Here is a 21,359-nt window from a genome sequence, read left to right on the forward strand (position 1 = left end):
TAGGGTTTTACTGCTGTGAACAGACACCATGACCAAGGCAAGTCTTATAAAGGACAACATTTCATTGGCGCTGGCTTATAGGTTCAGAGATTCAATCCATTATCATCAAGATGGGAACATGTCAGCATTCAGGCTGGTATGGTGCAGGAGGAGCTGAGAGTTCTACATCTTCATCTGCAGGCTGCTAGTGGAAGACTGACTTCCAGGCAGCTAGGATGAGGGTCTTAAAGCCCACACCCACAGTGATACACCTACTCCAACAAGGCCACATCTCCTAATAGTGCCACTCCCTGGGCTGAGCATATTCAAACCATCACAGGAGTCTTTGCTTTTGTGGCTACACTACTAAGATTGGAGGTCTGTGTGGGAGGTGATGTAGTCAGAGCTACAGATATACATATATGTACACGAATGTGCCTTTATCTCTTTCTGTATTCTATAGCTTTCTCTTTTGGACCCTGGAGTTCATGTCAGTATCTCCAGTCTCACCCACATAGGTACAGATAATGCCAGCACCTAAGGTTTTTGAGACACACCCATTTAGTTGTGTGAATGCTTTACAAGTCCTATTAACAGGATTGCCTAGGATTGCCGGTGGCACAACAGAGCAGCTTGCCTTTGCCAGAGCCGAGTCCCCCAGGGTGGGTGTGTCGTGGTAGAGGGGCTGGTGTCATGGAGTTCTCCCCACTCCATGGACTTCGTTAGCTGTTGCAACACCTCATCTGGGCTGCTGACCACCACGGCGTCGACACCTATGATCTCTTCAGGTGGTGTGACTTCCTCAAGACATGAGGCCTGGACCTAAGACAGGTCTCTCAAAGCAAGCCAGGCCCTGGGAACTAGCCAGAGTTACTGCATGAGTGGTGCTGGACACTAGGCCTGAGTGCATAGAGGGTGCAGTGGGATACGGGACAGCCAGAGTGTGCATTTTAATTTTGTTTCCCCACACTTGCTACTCCCTTGCTCAGAGGTGAGAACCCTGCTCCTATGCTCAGTAACCCAGTTGCCCCTTCCTGTGAACACTCTCTTGATTCTGCCTCTGCCCATCGAGAAGTTGAAGCCTTCTTTCCCTCTCGGACCAAGTCCAGTTCCAGTACCCACACTTAGCCATGCAGCCTCTAGCCCCCATCCAGGCCAGGTGTCCCTGCTCTGTCATTGACCCCTTGTCTCATCCAGGTTGGATCTTTAGTCAGGTCACTAGACCACTCAGTCCTACCCGCAGCCTGACCTTTGCCCTGCTGGCCTCTGACAAACCTCTCTGTTCAAATGCATGAAGCCCCACACCCTGCCACTTTCCATATAATTCCCTGGTCTCGTCTATTAGACCGAGTTGGCCTTTCCTTTAAATGTGTCATCTGATTTTTATCAAATAACACAGCTGTTCTGACAACCCCACCTGATCCCAGAGGTCAAATCCAGGTACATGTTCCCAATTGAACCCGAGCCCCAAAGGCCCTGTGTCTCTCTGACTCTTCCCTTGTTATCCTTTGGGCCAAAGTCAGTTTTGAAGACAGTAGTAGTGGCAGCTAGCTTCTCATATGGTTCACCAAAGCCAGCCTGGTGGCACTGCCATCTAGAGGCAGGGCTGGAAGCACAGTCCCCAGCTGGGCTCTACACTGTAGCCAGGGAGTGGGGTTTTCTTATTAGCTAGCATTCTGTCACCAGCTTATTCAATTCCTCTGTCATTTCTCTGCCCGGTTTAAAAATATGCTTGCAGAGAAGTTTTCTTGATTTTATCCTTTTCTTTCTTTTCTTTTCTTTTTTCTTTTTAAGATTTATTTATTTCATATATGTGAGTACACTGTTTTCAGACACACCAGAAGAGGGCCTCAGATCCCATTACAGATGGTTGTGAGCCACCATGTGGCTGCCGGGAATTGACTCAGGACCACTGGAAGAGCAGTCAGTGCTCTTCACCTCTGAGCCATCTCTCCAGCCCCTATCCATTTCTTAAAATTTCAATTTTCATAGTAAATCAAACTCTTTATGCCATCTGGGTTTTGTTCGATGGGAGCCTCTTTTTATGCCATCTGGGTTTTGTTCTATGGGAGCCTTCTCTCTGGTTTCCTAAGGGCTGAATAATCTGGGAGAGAAGTGGGCTCTTTCTTTGCTGGCTTCTAGGGTTTCAGCCTCTGTGTAGTTGTAGCGTTTCCTTTACGTGCCCCTGTGCCCTCTCTGGTTAGACAGTTAACCCTGACTAGCAGACTGCGCTTGGCTCGTTCCTCACTGTAACAAATAGCCAAGAGAAACAGTCTGAAAGAAGAAAGGTTTGTCTTGGTTCACAGTTCTTGCCACGGGCCATTTGGCTCCATTGCAATCTGCCTCTGGAAAGACAAGAACATCATGGTGGCGTGGGCAAAACTGTTTACCTCAGAGCAGCAGGAAGCAGAGTAGAGAATGGGCCAGAGACATGTTAGGTCCTTGAAAGACATGACCCTGGTGATCCTGTCTCCTGCTTGCTGTTCCCATTTAATAATTCTACCAGATTTTGACTCCATCAATGGATGAACTCACTTCCCAAAAGTACATCACCTGGTAGCTAACGTTTAAGCATGAGAACCTTTTGGGGGAACATTTCGTATCCAGACCCAAGAATAGGTTCCCCTGAGGGGGTGGGGCTGTTTGTCTATGGAACTCTGAGTCTGAGTGATTCTCCCGTCCTTGGACAACTCAGGTTCACAGTGTCTGCCTAAAAGGTGTATGAATTTTGGGAGTCACATTAAAATTAATCTTATACTTGGTCCCCTTGCTTTTGAGATGTTCCTGCCAGCTGCCCCTGGTGTCCTTGGGTGAGATGTCCTGCCCTGGGCCCTCCCTGGAATGGAAGCTATCTTCAGTATGCTGGGGAGGGGTACCTGGAAGTCCAGAGATTTGTCAGCTCCTGACATAGCTTTGGTGTCCCGCGCTATCTCCCGCCAGCAGGAACAACGCGGCACACACAGGATCCTTCTGCAGTACAAGCTTTAATGTATCTTGAGAGCGAGATCACAAGCTTCAGTTGAGGAGGAGGACCCCGACTATCTCAAAAACCTTCCCTTATATAGAGCTCTATGCCTGCCTCAGACGTGGCGACTCATAATAGGCTGTGGGACAATCAGGCCATTTGACGTGACCAAAGGCACTCCGCCGCAGATCGTTGGGATTTACAGGCACACGCGCACGAGGCGTTTTTATGCTAACGGCAAGCCAGATGTCATCGCCATCTTGTAATGGCGATGTGCTTATGAAGTGGCTTCCCACACTTTGGGGGGTCTTGTTGTCGTTTATTCTTGGTGAATCCTCTTGCTCATTGCATGGTCTGTCCTATCTCCCACTTCCAGAGGTCCTTAGCCTGACAGGGATATTACCACATACCTGGGACTATTCAGGGCTTTCATTACACTTATGAAGGAATCTCCTGCTTCATCAACCAGGTTATTTATAATTCATCCTGACATTTCCAGCTTCTAAAGTTCTTTCCTTTCCAGTTCTTTGTTTGAATTTTCATTTCTAATTGTTCTACTTGGGAAGTATATTTTCAATATGCTATTCCTCTTTCCTCCCTTCTCCCTACTCCCTTCTTCCTCACCTCTTTCTCTCTCTCTTCCCACATCCTATTTCCTTTATGATACTGGGGATGGAACCCAGAGCTTCATACCTTGTAGCAGAATCAACAATACCTTCTATGAATGTACTCCTCACTGAGCAACAGCTTCAGGCCACAGTCTGACATTTTGAAATGTCACATGTACTACTTTCCCAAGACATCCTTCTAGAGCCCAAAGTACACATCTGCACCATACTATTCATAAATGGTGATTTGATTAAGGTTGGCTGCTGTGTTACGCCATCACAAGTATGTTCCCAAGCCCCTGTGCTAGACAGCCATGGACTGGGCCTCTTCCTCTTGTAATGTTCTTGGATTCTCTTGCTTTTTAAGGTACCAGGTCATCTCTTAAAATTCTGGACAAGAAACAGTGGACTCTTGGCACTCTTCAGGCAGATGAGAGCAGTGGTACTTTCCAGCAAGCATCAGCTCCCACCGTCCTCCTCCTGTCCACTTCCCCAGGGCTCACAAAAAGCCAAGCCAGGACTGTGGATGTCCAGTGCCATCTGGTTTTAGTCCAACTGAAAGGGGAGGGGTGTGGTGACAAAGCAGATGATGTTAGGGTGTGGCTTGTCTAGGACAGGTTTGGGTGAAGAGACCTAGGTTGCCACTTCCATGTAAAGGAAGACATGGTGTATATTCTTTGTAAAGGAACCACGGCCGTTGCCACTGCTGCTGCCACCACCACCACCCGCTGCCAATTATTTTGAACATAATATAAATCTGTCATTTCGTATTTGTTCTTTTAGAGTAGGAGACAGCAAGAGCAGGCCCACAGGCAAGCTGCCACCGCTGCTTATGTCCATGAGTCACAAGCTGTCAGTGGGTTTTGTACTTATACGTGGTAGGTGAAATTTCCAGTTGAGAATCTTTCATGGCATGTGAAATTCCCAGAACTTAAGATTTTAGTACCTCCATCTTAGTTTCTCTTCTTTTGCTGTAAAGAGACACTGTGACAAGGCAACTTATAAAAGAAGAAGTTTATTGGGGCTCACAGTTCCATAGTCAGAGTCCATGATCATCAGGGTGGAGAGCGTGGCAGCAGGTAGCCAGGCATGGCCCTGGAGCAGTAACTGAGAGCTTACATCCTCATCCACTGGAACAAGGCAGAGGGAGAACTAACTGGGGATAGAATAGACTTTTGAAGCTTCAAAGCCCACCTTCAATGACACAACTCATTCTAAAGGCCACACCTCCCAATCCTTCCTAAACAGTCCCACCACCTGGGGACCAATTATTCAAATATATGAGCCTATAGGGGCCATTCTCATTCAAACCACCATACTTGTAAGTGAAGTTTCCTTGGCATGGCACACTGTGTGTGCTGATACGCCATCCATGGTACCTTCCTGCCGTGGGCCGGCCCAGTTGAGGGTCCCTCAACCTGTGGGAGAAATCAGAGTCCTGGTAATCAGGCGGGCAAGGAGTTGGTGAGAATGACACACAGACATGGACACAAGGGAGTGTTGAATCTGCGTGTATTTTCTCAAAATAGGCATAAGACTTTTATGGTCATTACAAAAGAAAAGGAAAAGTCGGGTGGCATACCAGTTCAAGGTACATCGAGGTCATCTGAAGCACAACGGTTCTATAAAAAGTATATACATGTAAATTGACAGGAACTAGGCAGTGGTTACAACTGAAAGAAAGTCAGCCTTATCTAAGATCAAATTAATCTTAGAAGCCAGGTGCAAATAGTTTCCATTTCAGTCTATTGTATAGGCCAGGGACCAGCTGGTCCTTAGTAAACAACCACTATGCTAATCCTCTGGGCTAGCAGAAGTATGCCCCAGGGGTCCCATTCTTGCTAACCTTACCTAGAATAATACAAGAATCTAATTCCTGGGAGTAACTCAGCTGCAGTTCTAATGTGGTCTGCCATACTTGACTGTAATGAGGATTCTTAGTTGAACTTACTCTGGGATAATTAACTCTTATTCAGTAAACTCCAATGCCTGACCTCCTTCACTATCTCCCTAACAATGCTGGAGGCAATTAGTCTGAATGGGTAACATTCTTTATGAAATTCCAAGCCCAGGTTCAGCTCAGCATAGACTAGGATGTTGGGACACTGGTGAAGGCCAGAAAACAATGTCTAATTTAGCTTATTAGTCAAATCATTCCATGAGGGCACCTTTAAAACAATACAGAAAGAAAGCACAGGAGCCCTCCATTGACTATCGCAAGGACAAATCTGGACCATTAGGGAATGCCAAAGGGCTCCAGGAGACTAGACGCCACTGGAGTGGGTGTGGCACCTTTCCACCTTGGTAGCAGACAGAGCTCAATAGTTGCCACAGAGACTAACTCAAAAAAAAAAAGGTATCATTTGGGTTTTTACTTTTTTTTGTAATAGCCTAGGTTGGCCTTGAACTTGTGACCCATCCTCCCTCCCCCCCCCCGCACCCCCCCCACAGTGTTGGGTGCATTCTGTTTTGTTGGGTGCATTCTGTTTTACATGGCCTTTGAGGACAAGGATGGCTGACTATGGTCCTCTGCCAAGTATTTCATGTGAGCACTTCATATCTGAGTTGGCCACTCCACTTAATGTCTGCTAGGACATACACACGCAGAGGCAGTGGGAATCAAATTGAACCTCCGCTCTTAATGATTTTTCAGTCCTTTGGAAAAAAAATAAGAATACAACCAAGTCCTGTTCTTTTCCTCTTCGTCCTGAGGCTGCAGACACCAGCACCCATTGGGGCTGCAGAGGAAGTGTCTGAAGGAAGTGACCTGCTGTGGGAAGAATCCCATCTCAGGCTGCTTCCCTGCTTCCTCGGCCCCTCCCAAGGCCTGCCTGCCCAGTTGTTTGTCTTACTTTCCACTAGCTCCCACCAGCCCAGCTAGGCAATTGAGAGTAAAGCTTCTCTCTTGGCCCTTCACAGACACGGTCCCTTTTCCCTTCAGAGAAAGAACAAAGCTAATGTCCCACCTTCCGTAGGTGAAAAGCCACCTCTCTGCATCTCTACCAGTGGCGGGTCTGAGTGGATAGAGCCCCCTCTGCCCACTGTGAGAAGCACTTGTTTGTCTCTATTGCATGGCTATAGGAAATGCTGGACAAGAGTTCAACAGGCTTGTGCTCAGCCTCTTGACCACAACCTTGGCACCATGGAGCTCAGAGACGTGGGTGGCACTGACATGTGGTACTTACACAGACCCTGGCAAGCCACCCAGGCCTGAGGTTAAGCTCCAGCACCTCCCTTTCACATGATGATGAAGGCTCAGGCTTCAGCGGCCGGAGTACAGCACACAAACGATGAATGTGTGCTCAGCTTCTGCCCTGGGTTAGGATCAGGACTTAGCACTTGGTTCTGGACCTTTCCTTTTTCATGAGTGGGGAATAGGCACACATGATGGGATACAGCAAGCACAAGCTTAAGCAGCGATGGCTGATGGCAGGTCCCCTTATCGAGGGATTAAGGTTGGAGCAAGTGACCTCGGTGATCAATAAACCTGTATTTCTTTCCTGGTAGGACCGACAAGCCAACCCCGCTGATCAACAAAGGACAGCCAAGAGGACCTGGTAATTATTTAACTTGGAACAGGTTGATTCTGCAGGGGAGGGGTGAGGTGGAGTTGGGTTTGGGGGATGTGGATTTCTAGACAGCTGGTCAGGTATAAAGGAGGGAAGTTCTCTGCCTTGTACAGGCCTTTTCTCTTGACACAGCCAAACTTGTTTTCAGATATAACCTTGTGACTCTTATGGTTGTCTTACAGTTACAGTGGATGGGGTAGGGGTGGGATGTCTTATAAAGTTGCTTTGCCTCAGCCCTAACGCAATGGATCTCTCTGAACAGAAGCTTCGGGTCCTCTGTCCAATGCTGTGGCCCTGCAGCCCCCAGCACCCATGCCTAGGAAGTCACAGGCAGTAAGTGCACAAGCCTGCTATCCTGCCTTTGCTGTACTAGTTAGAGGGCTCTGAGGCAACCAGGCTTTCTGCTGCTCCTTGGTGGAGGGCTGGGAGCTTCTTTCTGGTGCTGTTTCATGATCTGGGGAGCCAGCCAGCTTGGCCCTCTGCTCATAGTCCCCAGGAGCGCCAGACCCCAGGTGTTTCATTTCCTGCCTCTGCCCAGGCTCCTGCTGCATCCAGCCAGCCCCACTTGCTTGACCTCTGTGAGTTTCCAAGCCTAGGCCCGTGGCTCATGAGGCAAGCAGAAGGCACAAGGCCTGTTCTCTGCCTAAGAACTTGGCTTTACTCCCTAGCCTTGACACTTCCTCTTCTGATGTAGACCAAGTCAAAGCCCAAGCGAGTTAAAGCGCTCTACAACTGCGTGGCTGACAATCCGGACGAGCTGACTTTCTCTGAGGGCGATGTGATCATTGTGGATGGGGAAGAGGATCAGGAGTGGTGGGTGAGTCAGGGTGGAACCTCGGGGCACAAGTCAGGGTGGGGCCACAGGGCCTGTGCACAAGTCAGGGTGGGGCCATGGGGCCTGTGAAGAATGGAATCTGGATCTGGTGCTGCTACTGGACTGATGAGAAGTGCCTTCCTCATCCTCTGGTGTCTCCTGTGTGGGCACCTTCCTCTGAGTGGGCCCAATCTGTCCCTCAGCTGAACACTTCACTATTATGATGGCTAGACCACTTAGGCTACATTTTCAGAGCACACTTGACCTGAACCAAGAGCTTCGAGGCCCCAGATTTTCACATACAACCTTTCACCGCCAATTTATGGAGCAAGGCATCCAGAGAGCTAGGCTCCAGGGCAGAGCCCTCATGTCACTTTGATCCCGAAAAAAGCTATGTGCTGCTCAGCATCCAGATAGTATAAGAGCGACATGTACACTGGGCTTCTCCCAGAAGCCCTTGCAGCTCAGTCTCAACCACTTACAAGCTGAGGACCTTGATAGCAGGTACTTGGGTCTATAGACCTGGGTGACATCATTTCTGCAAGGAAGTTGTCCACAGAACTGTGGCAAAGATGCTGTGAGAAGCAGCAGCGATGAGGGGCCTTGGGGATGGGGATGGGGGATTAGGAATTAACCAGTGGAATGGGGCATACACAGAAAGCACTCGGCTGGGGCTGCCACCCAGTGGCCACTCATGGCCCTGCTGCATAGACAAAGCCCAGATACAAGTATTTGAAAAGGTACCTCAGGATTTGGGGAGGACCTTGCTTGTTAGTCACAAGGACTTTGACCTGATCTGTAACTGCCCCTCCTGCAAGCCCCCGTTCTGTGATCTAACCCCTAAGTTCTCTGTCTCCAGTGAGTCTGAGGCTCTGTCTTGTAGCACTGCTGTGGCTTGATCACATTTGCCTTTCTTAAAGCAGCTGACAGAAGATGCCAGTTCCCATCAGCCTCCCTCAGCACAGGCCCATTAGGGACCATAGCTACCAAACTCCCTCCTCCTCTACATGCTAAATTCCTATGTATGGCCGGGCCCAGTGAGAATCCCCACTGTCTGAGAAGCTGCCCCTGCCCCTCGGCATAAACACAGACCAACACCCATCATTTGAATGCAGACATAGAATCACTCCATCTTATATACTACCTTATGGATGAGACGCCAGCCTGACACAGGCTTAGCCATATCTAAAGTATCTATTTCCAAAAGTACGGAAAATCCCCAGACAGGTTCAAAAGAAGTAAATGTTAGCCATAACTACAGAGCCCACCCCTCCTGAGGACCCACAATTCTCAGTGGCAATTTTGAAAAAACAACAGCATACTTAGGCAGCTTTCCTTCAGAGTTTGCCACTATCATAAACATGGCTGAGGTTGTACATGGCTGTAATTCTGCTATTACCCAGACTGAATTGTTGTTAAGCCTTTCTACAAATGCCTGTTAAAATATGAATGAAGCCACATCATACTTTTGCCAAGGTATGACTGTGAGTATAGTTTCTTCATTCATGTACTAAGTGGGGAGTGGGCCCAGATGGTTTCCCTGGTGCCTTCCATATTGCTGGGGCCCAGGGGCAACACCTGTAGCCATCTGAGGGTGTGCAAGGCTTATGGAAGGAGGCAGGAGCTCTAGCAAGCACAGACAGGAAAGAAAAAGGACGGCCCAGCGGGTTTTCTATCCTCCTTTAGTGGAAGAGATTCTACTGAGCAAACACAGATGTTGTGTTGCCCCTCCGTGTTTGTAACACTTGTAACCCAAACTTGCTTATTTCAGATTGGCCACATCGATGGAGAGCCCAGCCGCAAAGGAGCGTTTCCTGTATCATTCGTGCACTTTATTGCTGACTAAACTGCCACTGAACAAAAAACCTTTGTTAAACCGTTATGTTCCGTTTTGTTACTGGTACCAAGGCTAGCCATAGCCAGTCTCTCGGACCTTGTTGTACGACAGCCCATCTTTTCGTGATACTGTTTCAGTCTGAAAACTCAGAGGCCAGTTTTATATATAAGCAGGTTGTTGTTTTATAAGTTATGGTTTTCACGAAACATTGTTATACTTTTACTAGGAAAAGTGGAATTTCCTTCAGAGGGGGTGGGGGGATGAGAAGTTATTTAACTGTATACCCAGGATCCTCTATTTCCAGGAGTAGCTGAGCCTAAAAACAGCTTAAACAAATTTGGGGGATTCTTACAGTTTTCCTTAGCCCAATTCTGACATTGGTTATCTTGTTTAGCACAGTCGGTTTAGCAAGCCAGCACCATACTGCTTCCGAGTCTGTCATCCTACCCTGGATTTTGTCCACAAATGCCATCCGTTTTTAAAGACATGTATTCCTTTGAAACTCAGCCAGTGTATGTTTAAAGCAACTTGACAATGTATGCGTATGTTAGCCTCCAGACCCTGCCCGTGAGGTGGCAGCTGCCATGATCTCCTGCATGTTTGTACAACCTGTTGTTGTGAACAATCATACCTAGTGTACTCCTGATGGGTTATTACAACATAGCTAACAGCAGTCTGTTTTGCACCAGGTATTTTTAAACTGCAGTTCCTGAATTTGGTTAAAAACTAAGGATGATGGATTGCAAAGCAGCCCTATAAACTAGCTTGTATGCCTGGGTGTTTTAGGATTTGCCTCATTCAGCGCCCCCCATCACACAGGAGTAGAATACGTGGTGCAGGCTGTGTCCTGGTGCACACTCCTGCCTTCTCCCAGCTCCCGAGGACACCCACTCAACTTAGTTCTTGTCTTTAATAGGATTCTCCAAAAGGAATGGTAGCTACACTGTCTTGAGATTTAGCCTATCCAATTGTTTGTATTCAAGAGCAATCAGAAATCTGTAGATCTTGGGGAGCCCAGTACCCCCAAACGTCCCAGTTACACTCTGTAAGCCCATCACATCACTCCTAAACTTATGCTATGTGGGGTGGGGGAGGGGAACTAGGTTGTATATGATAAAAATCAAAACTCATTAGTTTCATGAACTTGACTGTCATACCTCTACTTAATAACGGTAAGCATAGATAAGAGTCACAGTTGGGATATGGGAAATGAAAGAGGCAAGCATAGGGCTTGAACGAAAGCTGGAGTTTGAGCAAAAGGAATAGATTGAGGATTAAGCTTGACAGTGAGGCAATGTTGCTGCGGGAAGTGGTGCACTTGATCGAAGTAACCCCTTCTTTACTCTCTTTGTGCAAGGCTCTTACACACTCGGAGCTTCCCTTTCTTTGTTTCTTTCAAGGAAAACAGGACAAACTGGAATGTCTTATGATGCTATATAGATTGCTTCCTGTCTTTCAGATTCTGGGCAAAACCGTGTTAGATCTGAAATTAAAGTCTCTCTCTCTCTCTCTCTCTCTCTCTCTCTCTCTTCCCCCCAGCCCCCTCTCTCTTTCCCAGCACTGCATCTGTTTTTCACTACTTGTTAACTTCTGTCCTTTGAGCCCTTCTCCTAGTCACTTTTCTCATAGACTTAAGAACTTGAACAGATGCATTTTGCACGTTGCACTTCCCAATACCTTTTACAGTGCCTCCCCCATCCCCACCCCCCACCGCATCTGTATCATCATCGGTCTTTAGTGACCTGGTGCCAGCTCTCTGAGGGATCTAGTTGATTTATGTCAACAGTTTAACTCCAGTCCCAAGCTAATCTATCAGGTTCACTGGTACATAAATACCTAGGAAATATTTTTCCACTCTCTAATTTGGTGGCACTATTGTGCGGTAATGGATAGTACTTTTTACCAGAAGAGAAATTCTATTGACTTCCCTCCTAATTGTCCTTCCTGTTACTTCCTCTTTGCAAATTGAAAAGAGAAAGCAACTGAGAGGAAAACATTGTAGATATCTATTTATATTTAAAGTTTACATTTCATGAGAGTCAGCTGTGGAATTCGGGCTTCTTTTAATTTTTTTTTTTTTTTTTTTTTTTTTGCCGCTTTCCATCAGGTCTGACTTGGAGGGAAGGTGAGTCAGAAGTAGGGTGCACAGACTAATGTGATCTATTGAGGGTGGAGAATGACCTGCAGCCTAGAATGCTATTTTGAGATGTATGATATTCAATTCATTCACTTGATTACTTTGGTCTAGTTGCAGCGCAACTGTATATAGTGTATAACCTAAACGGATTATTTTCATTGTCCTTAATGCAGTGATTTATAATTAGAGCATGTTTAATAAATTGACTTCCTGTTAACCAGTCATTTGACTGGGAAAAAAATAAAGTACTTTTAAATGGACATGGTTTTCTTCTGTAAAGTATTAGCTATTGGCAACCAGCAGCCAGCAGGCGTTCTCCAAGGTTCTCTTAACGCTGTGATAAACTGAGTGTGCTGGGTATTATCTTAACAATACCTTTCTGATAGGGTGCTTTTCATCCTAAGCTGACACTGTCACTCCAAGGTCACGTGAAATTGATGTACCCCAGTTCAAACCTCTGCATGTCTCAGTTCCAAGCGAGTGATCCTGAGTCCCTGGGAAGCTACAGGGTGCAAGTCATTCAGAGCAAACTCGATGACAAGTCTGTATTAAGCTAATTTGCATTTTAAAAAAGACAACAGAGGTTTCTTTCTCTTTCTTAGATTTTATTTTTCATGTGTATGTGTGAGTGGCTGCATGTATGTATGTAAGTACGCCACATGTATGCCTGGTACCTGAGGAGGCCAGAATAGGGAGTCGGATCTCTAGGAACTGGAGTTACAGGCAGTTTTGAGCCACCATATTGGTGCTGGGAACTGAACCCAGGTCCTCTGCAAATGCTCTTAAGTACCAAGCCATCTGTCCAGACCCCACGGTTTCTCATTCGTCCAGAAAGCAGGCAATTTATTGGATGTGGACCTACTGTTAACAACACCTTTTAGTATAAAACCAATATTTTATACATTACACTTTAGAAAACAGGGCGTTACACCCTCAAACAGTCCACGGCTGCAGACGGATGTAGGAACAGGTGAGTTCTTGGTGGGTCAGTTTCCACTTGCCTGCAGAGTTCAGGACTTGTCAGAGGTCAACACGGAGTCAAACGCTGTGGATAAGACCTTGCAGATTGCTTGGGCTTGCTCCTGCATTGTATGAAGAGACGCAATGTTGGCAGAGGGTGTGTATGACCAACACATTGTACAGAATTCTCAAGGAACTACTGAAGAGAAGATAGAGTACAAATGGAGCCAACACATCTCTCCAGGAGCTTTACCTGCCTGCCTCGCATTGCTTCCCCCAAACCTACACATCAGCACCTGCCTAGCCTGTAGGCACTCCGGCAGATATGGCAGACAGTAATGGCTCCGGCTAAGTAAGCCTGACACTAAGAAGACGGCAACTCAGGAGTAGTGGGAACTTTGACCCAGACCAGCCAGGTCAGTGTTGCCCAACAGAAGCATTTCCCAGCCTGTCTGAATAGCTGCTGACCCAGGGTTTATTCATTCTGAGGATGGCCCTTGGGGGAGCCTTCTCTCAGCCTTTGAAAGCAGTGGAAGAGCACAGTCTCACCATTTCATCTATTGAACAGGAACAAACCAAGATCTCTCACCAGGCTGTTGCACTGGTAAACCCACAGGCTGTATTCTTCATTGCTTGCATCTGTGGTCTTGAGCGCCAGCAAGCTCTTCCCAGCTCCCAGGCCATCATCATAACACACCATCCGGATGATTAAGTACAGGGCATGCCTATGGAGAACACCCTGTGGGGATCACAAGACCTTCAGAAAGCTGAGACATGGCTGCCACTGTTTCTTAGTTCTTGGAAAACACATAGAATGCTTTACGGGGCTCAAAAAGGTAGGTGCACAGATGTGGGAGAAAGGACTACCCAGTTTCTCAGCTCAAGGGATGCTGATATACCTAGTTAGAGGGTGACTTGCTTTCAGGATCACACTTGCCTGTTTAAACTCAGAGAAACAGGAACAAGGCAATCTAAACTGTCCACATCACTGCCTGGCCTCTGTGCCAACCATCAGCTACTTTCAAATGGCATGGGGTCCCTAGGTGAAGCTCAGTGGGGGCCCACATGTATGTGGGAAATATGAAAGAAGCCCATGCTCACCCTCAGGAATGAGCAGAGCTTAACACCAGCAACCAGGCAACCACACAGGACACAGGAGCCCAAGTGTGGCCCTTAGAGGCTAGGGCTCCTGATCTCACAGAACGTACTTACATGCTGATCCGTGGTCGAGACTTTTATGCCGTACTTAGAAACGCCCAGAATAAACTCCTCTTCCATGGGGACAAAAGGCAACTTTCCATCTTGCTTCAGAGTGAACATAAATCACAGCACACATTAAAACCACAAGATCATCTTAGGTTTGGTTAGTTGCATTTGGAATCTGGTTACCACAGCCTCAGACCCTTTAGAATCCAGTCTACACAACTGTTTCCCCCCCAAATTCAGATTGATCCATTCTGTGCACTGTTCTGTCCTTTTGTGGTGTAAACACTAATGAAAGGAAACTGGAGATCCTAGCCACATATCCTAGTGACATTAAAATATTTACATTATTAAGCCAGGTGTGTTGGTGCACACTTTTAGTCCTAACAACTCTGGAGGCAGAGGCAGGCAGATATCTAAGTTTAAGGCCAGCCTAGTTTATACAGTGAGTTCGAGGACAGCCAGAGCTATGTACCTTGCCTAAAAACAAAACAAAACTTAGACTACTTAGATTTTAAAATCCTCAAAGTTCGTCTTCATGTCAGGACAAAGAATGACTGGGAAGTTAGGGAGCAGGGGCCATCTTTCTCACAATTGTTTTCTGTCTGACTGCTAAGATACACCTTGCTAGCTACAGACCCTGGGAGGATTACAAACTGTTGATGAACTAACTCCATTCATAAAAATGTCGATCACCAGTTTGAGCTGTTGGGTGATACCTGATACCTGATTATACCCTGACCCCCAGCAGATGAGCTAGTCCCCAAGAATGCCACCTAAGTTTTCTTCTCTCAATAAAGATATTACTGGCAGATAATAGATGTCCTGTACTGTAAATGGTTTGTGGACTGATGAATTACAGTAAGTGAGCCATGGACGCCTCAGCTCTTGGCCCTACCAATATTAATAGAGTAGTAATATAAAAGAGCAATAATACCCTGCCAACCATTTCTCATAGATCTAAGACAATTACAATGATCAAAATAAGCTACTGTCAATGATAACATTTTACCAAACAAAAGCTCTGTGGTAGATGAACAACTTAGCCATCCTTATAGAATGAAGAGAATTCTAATAGAGTTCTGAACATCTTTCTGCATGACAGTATTTGTCACTTACACTTTGTTTGAATGTCCATATTCTAAGCTAAGTCAGGGATAACTAACAGGCTCTACCAGAAAGTTCTGCTAAACTGCAAATTAGATTCACTAATTTCCCATGTAATTGCTTTCATAGCCATAAAGATACGAGTCCTGTCTAATGCTCCCAGTCTCTAGGACTTAAGACATGGAAAGGTCTCTCTGTTGTCCTGGCAGTTCAGGGGTTCTTATTATACAGACCACGATGGCCTTGAACTCACAGATATCTGCCTGTCTCTGCCTCTAACATGTAAATGTATAGATCTTATAATTTTATTCTACAAATAGTATGGCATCTTAATTTTTCTACACATAGGTCTTTTAAGAGATGTTTTTAAAATGTATATGGGTGTTTTGCCTGCCTGTATGTACGTGTGCCATGAGCGTGCAGCTTAAGGAGCAGAGGAGAGGGTTGGTCCTCTGGAGCTGCAGTTACAGGTAGTTGTGAGCCACCATCTGTGTCCTGGGAACAGAACCTGGGTTCTCTGTAGGAACAGCTGTGCTCTTAAACATCAGACGGCCTTTCTAGCCCCCTGATGATGATGATGACTCTTCTGACCTGAGTATATTTTCAAAGCCCCTCAACTTAAATCTTGTTGGAAATGGGAGTATAAGAAAGGAGATATACTGGCAGTGGTGGCTCATGCCTTCAATCCCAGGACTCAGGCAGAAGGCAGGCAGACCTCTGAGTTCGAGGCCAGCCTGATCTATAGAATGAGTTCCAGGACAGTCAGGCCACATAGAGGAACCCTATGTTGAAAAAGAGAGAAAAAGAGATAGTTTTTGTTTGTCTGGTTTGGTTTTGGAGGGTTTTTTTGGGGGGAGGGAGGGTTGTCCATCTTGTGAGTTTTAAGGCTTTGAAAGATTGTTTTAGAGAAAACCAGAGTCTAAGCGGTCAGTGCATTCAGTTCTTCAATCAGACTTGGTAGACAAGGATACCAGCCAACCCCATAAAGTAAAACGTCCTATGCCTGGAGAAAAGCTATTTGGCCCTATGAGTCTCTATCTCCAGGGCCCCTGCACCATCTGTGAGTCCATGCTGACCTAGGATGGCATACAACTTCAGCCAGACATGGTGAGCGCCCTGCAGTGAGCCCAAGAGAAACTGTTCTCCTCAAGGCTGCACGTCGTTGTCGTTAAGCAGCCAGATGGTTCAGTTGGAACCCAGCTTTGTTCCGTCACTCACCTGGGCGACGTCTATGTAATTTATCAGGTCTAGTGGTCCTTCAAGGCTCTTCCCCTCGGACACGGCCAGTTTCTCGATGGCACCAACATACTTTATTCGGAACTCAGCACATGTGTCTAAATTGCTGTTACTTTGTCCTAAGATTATAATAGACATTGAAAAGTGATGCCTACTTTACAGAACATCCGCAATCCTTTTATGTATATTATATGTTACATAACATACAAATATAAAACATATAAAGTATATACATAAAATTAAAATGTATATTATAAAGCAAGACTGTCATTAGAATATAATCCTAACTATAATGTTAGTTTTTGTTTTAAAGATTTTTGTTTGTTATTTTGAGACAGGGTTTCTCTCTGTAAACCTGACTGTCCTGGAACTCACTCTGTAGACCAGGCTGGCCTTGAACTCAGAAATCCACTTGCCTCTGCCTCCCAAGTGCTGGGATTAAAGGCATGCACCACCACTGCCCAGCAGTTTTAAAGATTTATTTTTATTTTACATGTACAGGTTTTTACCTATATCTTTAGATATGTATCATATGCATCCAGTGTCTGTAAAGGCCAGAAGAACATGATGGATCCGCTGGAACTGGAGTTGCAGACAGTGGTGAGCTTTCACGTGGTACCTGGGAACCGAGTGGGGCCCTCCGCCAGTGCTGTTAGCCTCTGAGCCATCCGCAGCCCAGGTTCCATTTTTAAGACAGTCTCACTGTGTGCACCAGGCTGGCTTGGAAGTCACCGAGCTGCTGACTCAGCCTTCCAGATGCTGGGATTAAAGGTACACTCTACCTTATTGGCTTTTTATTTTATGTTTTACTGGTTTTTGAGGCAGAGTCTTATCATCTAGCTTAGAACTTACTATGTAGACCAGGCTGGCCTCAAACTCCCAGAGAGCCACCAGTCTCTATGTGCTGGGATTAAAGGCAGGTTTTTTAGTTACAAGCTTCTAAGTGCAAGATGTTTCGATATAGTAAGAAGGAACCTAAATTTTTATTAAACTCTTTCCTCAGTAACTGCCTACACTAGATATATAAAAGACTCAGTAATAGGGACAAATGGATACTGATGACCTTCATTTCAAAATAAACGAAAAGTTTAAAAGCCAACTAGACAATGAATGGTACTGCTGTAATACACAGCTACTGGTTACTGCACTTCCTGACTCAAAACACCTGTCCTGTCATTCTGCCAGAAACACCAACTTTTTTTTTTTAATTTATATAGAGTAATGTGAGGGATAGGGTGTTCCTTAACAAATGGCAACAGAATCTAGCCAATATAGAAAATCTCTCAAAGCACCATGACACAGTGCTAGTGGAATACAGTGCAATTATATTTATGCTGTTTGTGAATTAAAATGATACCAACATTTTAACATCTGGAGGTAAAGATCATGAATTTTAGGTGTCAATATTATTTTAGGTAAAATAAAAATGAATGCAGTTTATTTCCAATTACTAGCTAATTGTGGAGCTCAGTTAGGAGTCTCCTAATTTCTAAGGAACCTCTAATTTGAGGTGATTGTATAATTGCACAGGTCTGGGTCACACATCCTCACTTGTCTGCTGGTCATCTCAACTCGGGTATCTGGAGGCAGCCTGCAAGGTTAATGGTTCCTAAACCCTTCACCACTAACATCTGTCCTGATCCCATAAACATTAAGCCCAAGTATAATTCTGCCTCTGCTCCCCTACCTGTTATAAAGCTGTTTTGGAGCTGCTAAGTCACTGCCACGGGATGTTTTCAAATGCTTGCTCTCAGACCCACTGAGAACACTGCCTAAGTGCCTATCACACAGAACCTTCACCCAGCTCACCAAACTGTGGTTTCTGAACTTCCCAGAAGTGGCAGAGGGGAGGGAGGAAAACCAGACCAGGAGATATCGCTCTATCTACCACACAAAACACCAGATCACCGAGTCACCTGGCCCCTCCTCATACCTGAGCTTTTAGTGGAGTCTGTATCAAGGCTGGCAACAGTGCTGGATCTTGAAAGCCCACCAAGGCTGGAATCCACAGACTGAGAAAAAAAAAAGACAGTAAGACGCATGTCTTCTCTAATGCGAATTATTTACTAAGCTGAGCTGACACAATATCTAGGCAATAATTCAAGCAGACTGACTACAGCTAAAGACTTTTTTAAGATTTATTAAGTTTATATATGTGAGTACATTGTGGTTCTCCTCAGACACACCAGAAGAGGGCATCAGATCCTATTACAGATGGTTGTAAGCCATCGTGTGGTTGCTGGGAATTGAACTCAGGACCTCTGGAAAAGCCAGTGCTCTTGACCGCTGAGCCATCTCTCCAGCCGGGCTAAAGACATTTTCCACAGCCAGCTTCAAAAGCCATGTGACAGGTGCTCTTGTTACCATACAACATGGGATGTATGTGATGTCAGCATCTTCAGGCTGCAGCTGAACGTTAGGTCCCCTCCCCCACTCTGCCTTACACTGAAGCCACATGAATGGCTCTTCTTGCTTTCCTATTATTTCCATGGAACCTAAAAGAACCATGTGCAGAAAGACACCACTGAACAATGTCTCTGTCTGAGAAGTGAAGAGAAACCAGGAGACTCCCCATTCCTAACCTGGCCCTCTGCAATTACTTCTCGTTTCTGGCCCACAGCAGGCTCAGGGATATTAGCAGATGGCATGGCTGTCAATGTGACAAAGATTAAAACTGTGTAACTAAAGCCAGGCGATGGTGGCTTATACCTTTAATTCCAGAATTTGGGAGGCAGAGACAGGCAGATTTCCGAGTTGGAGGCCAGCCTGGTCTACAGAGTGAGTTCCAGGACAGCCAGGGCTACACAGAGAAACCCTGTCTGGAAAACAAACACAAAAACAAAAACAAAACAAAAAACTATTTAACTAGTTCTAAGGGATAAATGTGTCATTGTTTCCTTAGAAATGGCATTCTGTAAAAACCCTGACTCAGAAGTGAGTGTTTCATAAATCTGTTGGCACTCCTAGGCAATGTTCAAAATATCTGGTAAAAGGAGCTTAAGCAATCTTGCGGTAAAGGGAATACTGTTACACATAGCAACAACAAACCCTAGACTCTGAGATCTCTCATCCTTCAATGCCTGCAATTTCTGTCATTATAATATTTTATGGGCTGGCGAAATGATCCAATTCTTCAAGAGGACCTGAGTTCAGGTCCCAGCTGAGAACCCACCATAACTCCAGCTTCAGGGCTCCAGTGGCTTCTTTTAGACTTTTTGGCAATCAAATTCATCTGCAGATAACATCTCTCATATATACACAGATAACTGAAAAGAAAATAAACCTTAAAAAATTAATTAAAAAAAATCTTCACCTAGGCATTGTGACCCTAGCACTTGGAAAGGGAAGACTCAAGGGATAAGGTTATGCCCTGCTATAGGAGACCTTGCTGTGAATTAAGACTAGCCTGAGCTACCTGAAATCCTATCTGAAGGAGGAAGAGAAAGGAAGCTATATATTGTGGGCAGTGGACTGTGCCATCAGATAATCAAAAACTTGGTAAGGTCAAGTGGATTCAGAAACCCCAGTAACTTCATACCTGAAGATTATAGGTGTTTCATTTACTCCCAACCAAGTTCCTGTCCTGGAACATGTGACCACAACACCCCATGGAAAGGACTGTGACAATCAGTCACGTAGGGGCAGGGCCTAAAGCCCCTCCACATGCAGATGCTGCATCCTTAACATCTCAGACCAAGCCAATAGAAAGCATCTGCTTTTAGACCCCAACCCACCCCAAAATGTACATAAGATCCTGACTGTGGGGAGCGGTGAAGCTGGAGAGGCGGTGAAGCTGGAGAGGCATTTGCCATGGCAAGATGGCGCCTACTTCCGCTGTCGACTCCTAGTAAACAACTGTTTGCGCATGTGCGTAGAGTGAAAAAGACGCCATGTCACGCCATGTCACGGCCCATCCCGGGGCGTTACATAGGGTAATGGGCGAACAGCCAATCATGGGCAGACGCGCCGCGCTGTGGGCAGACATGCCTGCACTGTGGTGTATATAAGCAGTGCGGATTATTGGCTCGACCCTTTTTTCCCTATGGATGGAGACAATAAACGTTGCTGCAGAAGGAACCTAGTGTGTCCGCGTGTCTTCTTGCTGGCGAGACGACTGCGCGGGCTACACCTGACCACAAGGAATAAAACACACGAGCATTATTTCAAAGACCTTCTGAGAGTGTCGGTCCTATAGACACTTTGGGGAAGAGAATCCTCTCCCTAAGCTTTCACTGCTGGAAGCTGCTCCAGCCTACCGCAGTCACTTCCTGCTCAGTGGCCCCCACTCCTTGCTGGCCCACAGAGTAGCTGCACTGACTCCAGAGCAGTGAAGACGTGTGTGTGTGTGTGTGTGTGTGTGTGTGTGTGTGTGTGTGTGTGTGTGTGTATGTGTGTGTGTTTGTACTCTTTGGCTGCTTAGGCAGGGCCAGAGCCTCACAGATCTCCTCAGATATCATCCTGAGCACAGAGTGGCAATATATGGGTCACTGAGATGGGTTTAACAGGTAAGGGCACTTGTCGCCCAAGTCTTACAACTCGAGTTCAATCCCCACTATCCACATGGTGAAAGCCTAGAATTAACTCCTGCTAGTTGTCCCTTTGACCTCTACAAGCCACACAATGTGCCTCAATCCCTCAATAAATAAAAGTTTTTAAAAAGTTAAAAAAAAAAAAAAAGTTAAATCAGAGATAGGGAAATGGCTCAGCAGTTAAGAACACTGTCCACTCTTCCAGAGATCCTGAGTTCAATTCCCAGCAACCACATGGTGGCTCACAACCATCTATACTGAGATCTGATGACCTCTTCCAGCATGCCAGCATACATGCAGACAGAGCACTTATATACATAAAATAAAATTTTAAGAAATGCTTAGTCGCAAGCTCCGCAGCCAGTCCCACAACATCCAGAGGAAGCTCCACTCCCAGGCGCTCTGACACACCCAG

General features: G+C 46.0%; 2 protein-coding genes across 10 annotated transcripts in view; one reads left to right on the forward strand and one right to left on the reverse strand.

Moving 5' to 3' along the window:
* The window catches only part of Asap2 (ArfGAP with SH3 domain, ankyrin repeat and PH domain 2), a 171,099-nt gene extending 158,930 nt beyond the window's left edge, over nucleotides 1–12,169 (forward strand). For all 5 annotated transcript variants that reach the window (XM_031356927.1, XM_031356930.1, XM_031356928.1 and 2 more), the window contains 4 exons: nucleotides 7,060–7,109; nucleotides 7,384–7,454; nucleotides 7,816–7,938; nucleotides 9,707–12,169. In XM_031356927.1, coding sequence (XP_031212787.1) covers nucleotides 7,060–7,109; nucleotides 7,384–7,454; nucleotides 7,816–7,938; nucleotides 9,707–9,781 — 319 coding nt within the window. In that variant the 3' untranslated portion in view covers nucleotides 9,782–12,169. The remainder of the gene's footprint in view (nucleotides 1–7,059; nucleotides 7,110–7,383; nucleotides 7,455–7,815; nucleotides 7,939–9,706) is intronic.
* Nucleotides 12,170–12,724: 555 nt separating this feature from the next.
* Itgb1bp1 (integrin subunit beta 1 binding protein 1) overlaps nucleotides 12,725–21,359 on the reverse strand; it is a 17,679-nt gene continuing 9,044 nt past the window's right edge. For 3 of the 5 annotated variants that reach the window (XM_031356935.1, XM_031356936.1, XM_031356937.1), the window contains 5 exons: nucleotides 18,349–18,427; nucleotides 16,398–16,534; nucleotides 14,082–14,174; nucleotides 13,459–13,608; nucleotides 12,725–12,991 (listed from right to left, as the gene is read on the reverse strand). In XM_031356935.1, the coding sequence (XP_031212795.1) occupies nucleotides 12,920–12,991; nucleotides 13,459–13,608; nucleotides 14,082–14,174; nucleotides 16,398–16,534; nucleotides 18,349–18,427 (531 nt within the window). In that variant the 3' untranslated portion in view covers nucleotides 12,725–12,919. Of the gene's footprint in view, nucleotides 12,992–13,458; nucleotides 13,609–14,081; nucleotides 14,175–16,397; nucleotides 16,535–18,348; nucleotides 18,428–19,587; nucleotides 19,682–21,359 lie in introns of all 5 variants that reach the window. The other 2 variants (XM_031356934.1, XM_031356938.1) reach the window with 1 other exon arrangement.

Source organism: Mastomys coucha, unplaced genomic scaffold (genome assembly GCF_008632895.1).
Source record: "Mastomys coucha isolate ucsf_1 unplaced genomic scaffold, UCSF_Mcou_1 pScaffold6, whole genome shotgun sequence".
Taxonomy (NCBI): domain Eukaryota; kingdom Metazoa; phylum Chordata; class Mammalia; order Rodentia; family Muridae; genus Mastomys; species Mastomys coucha.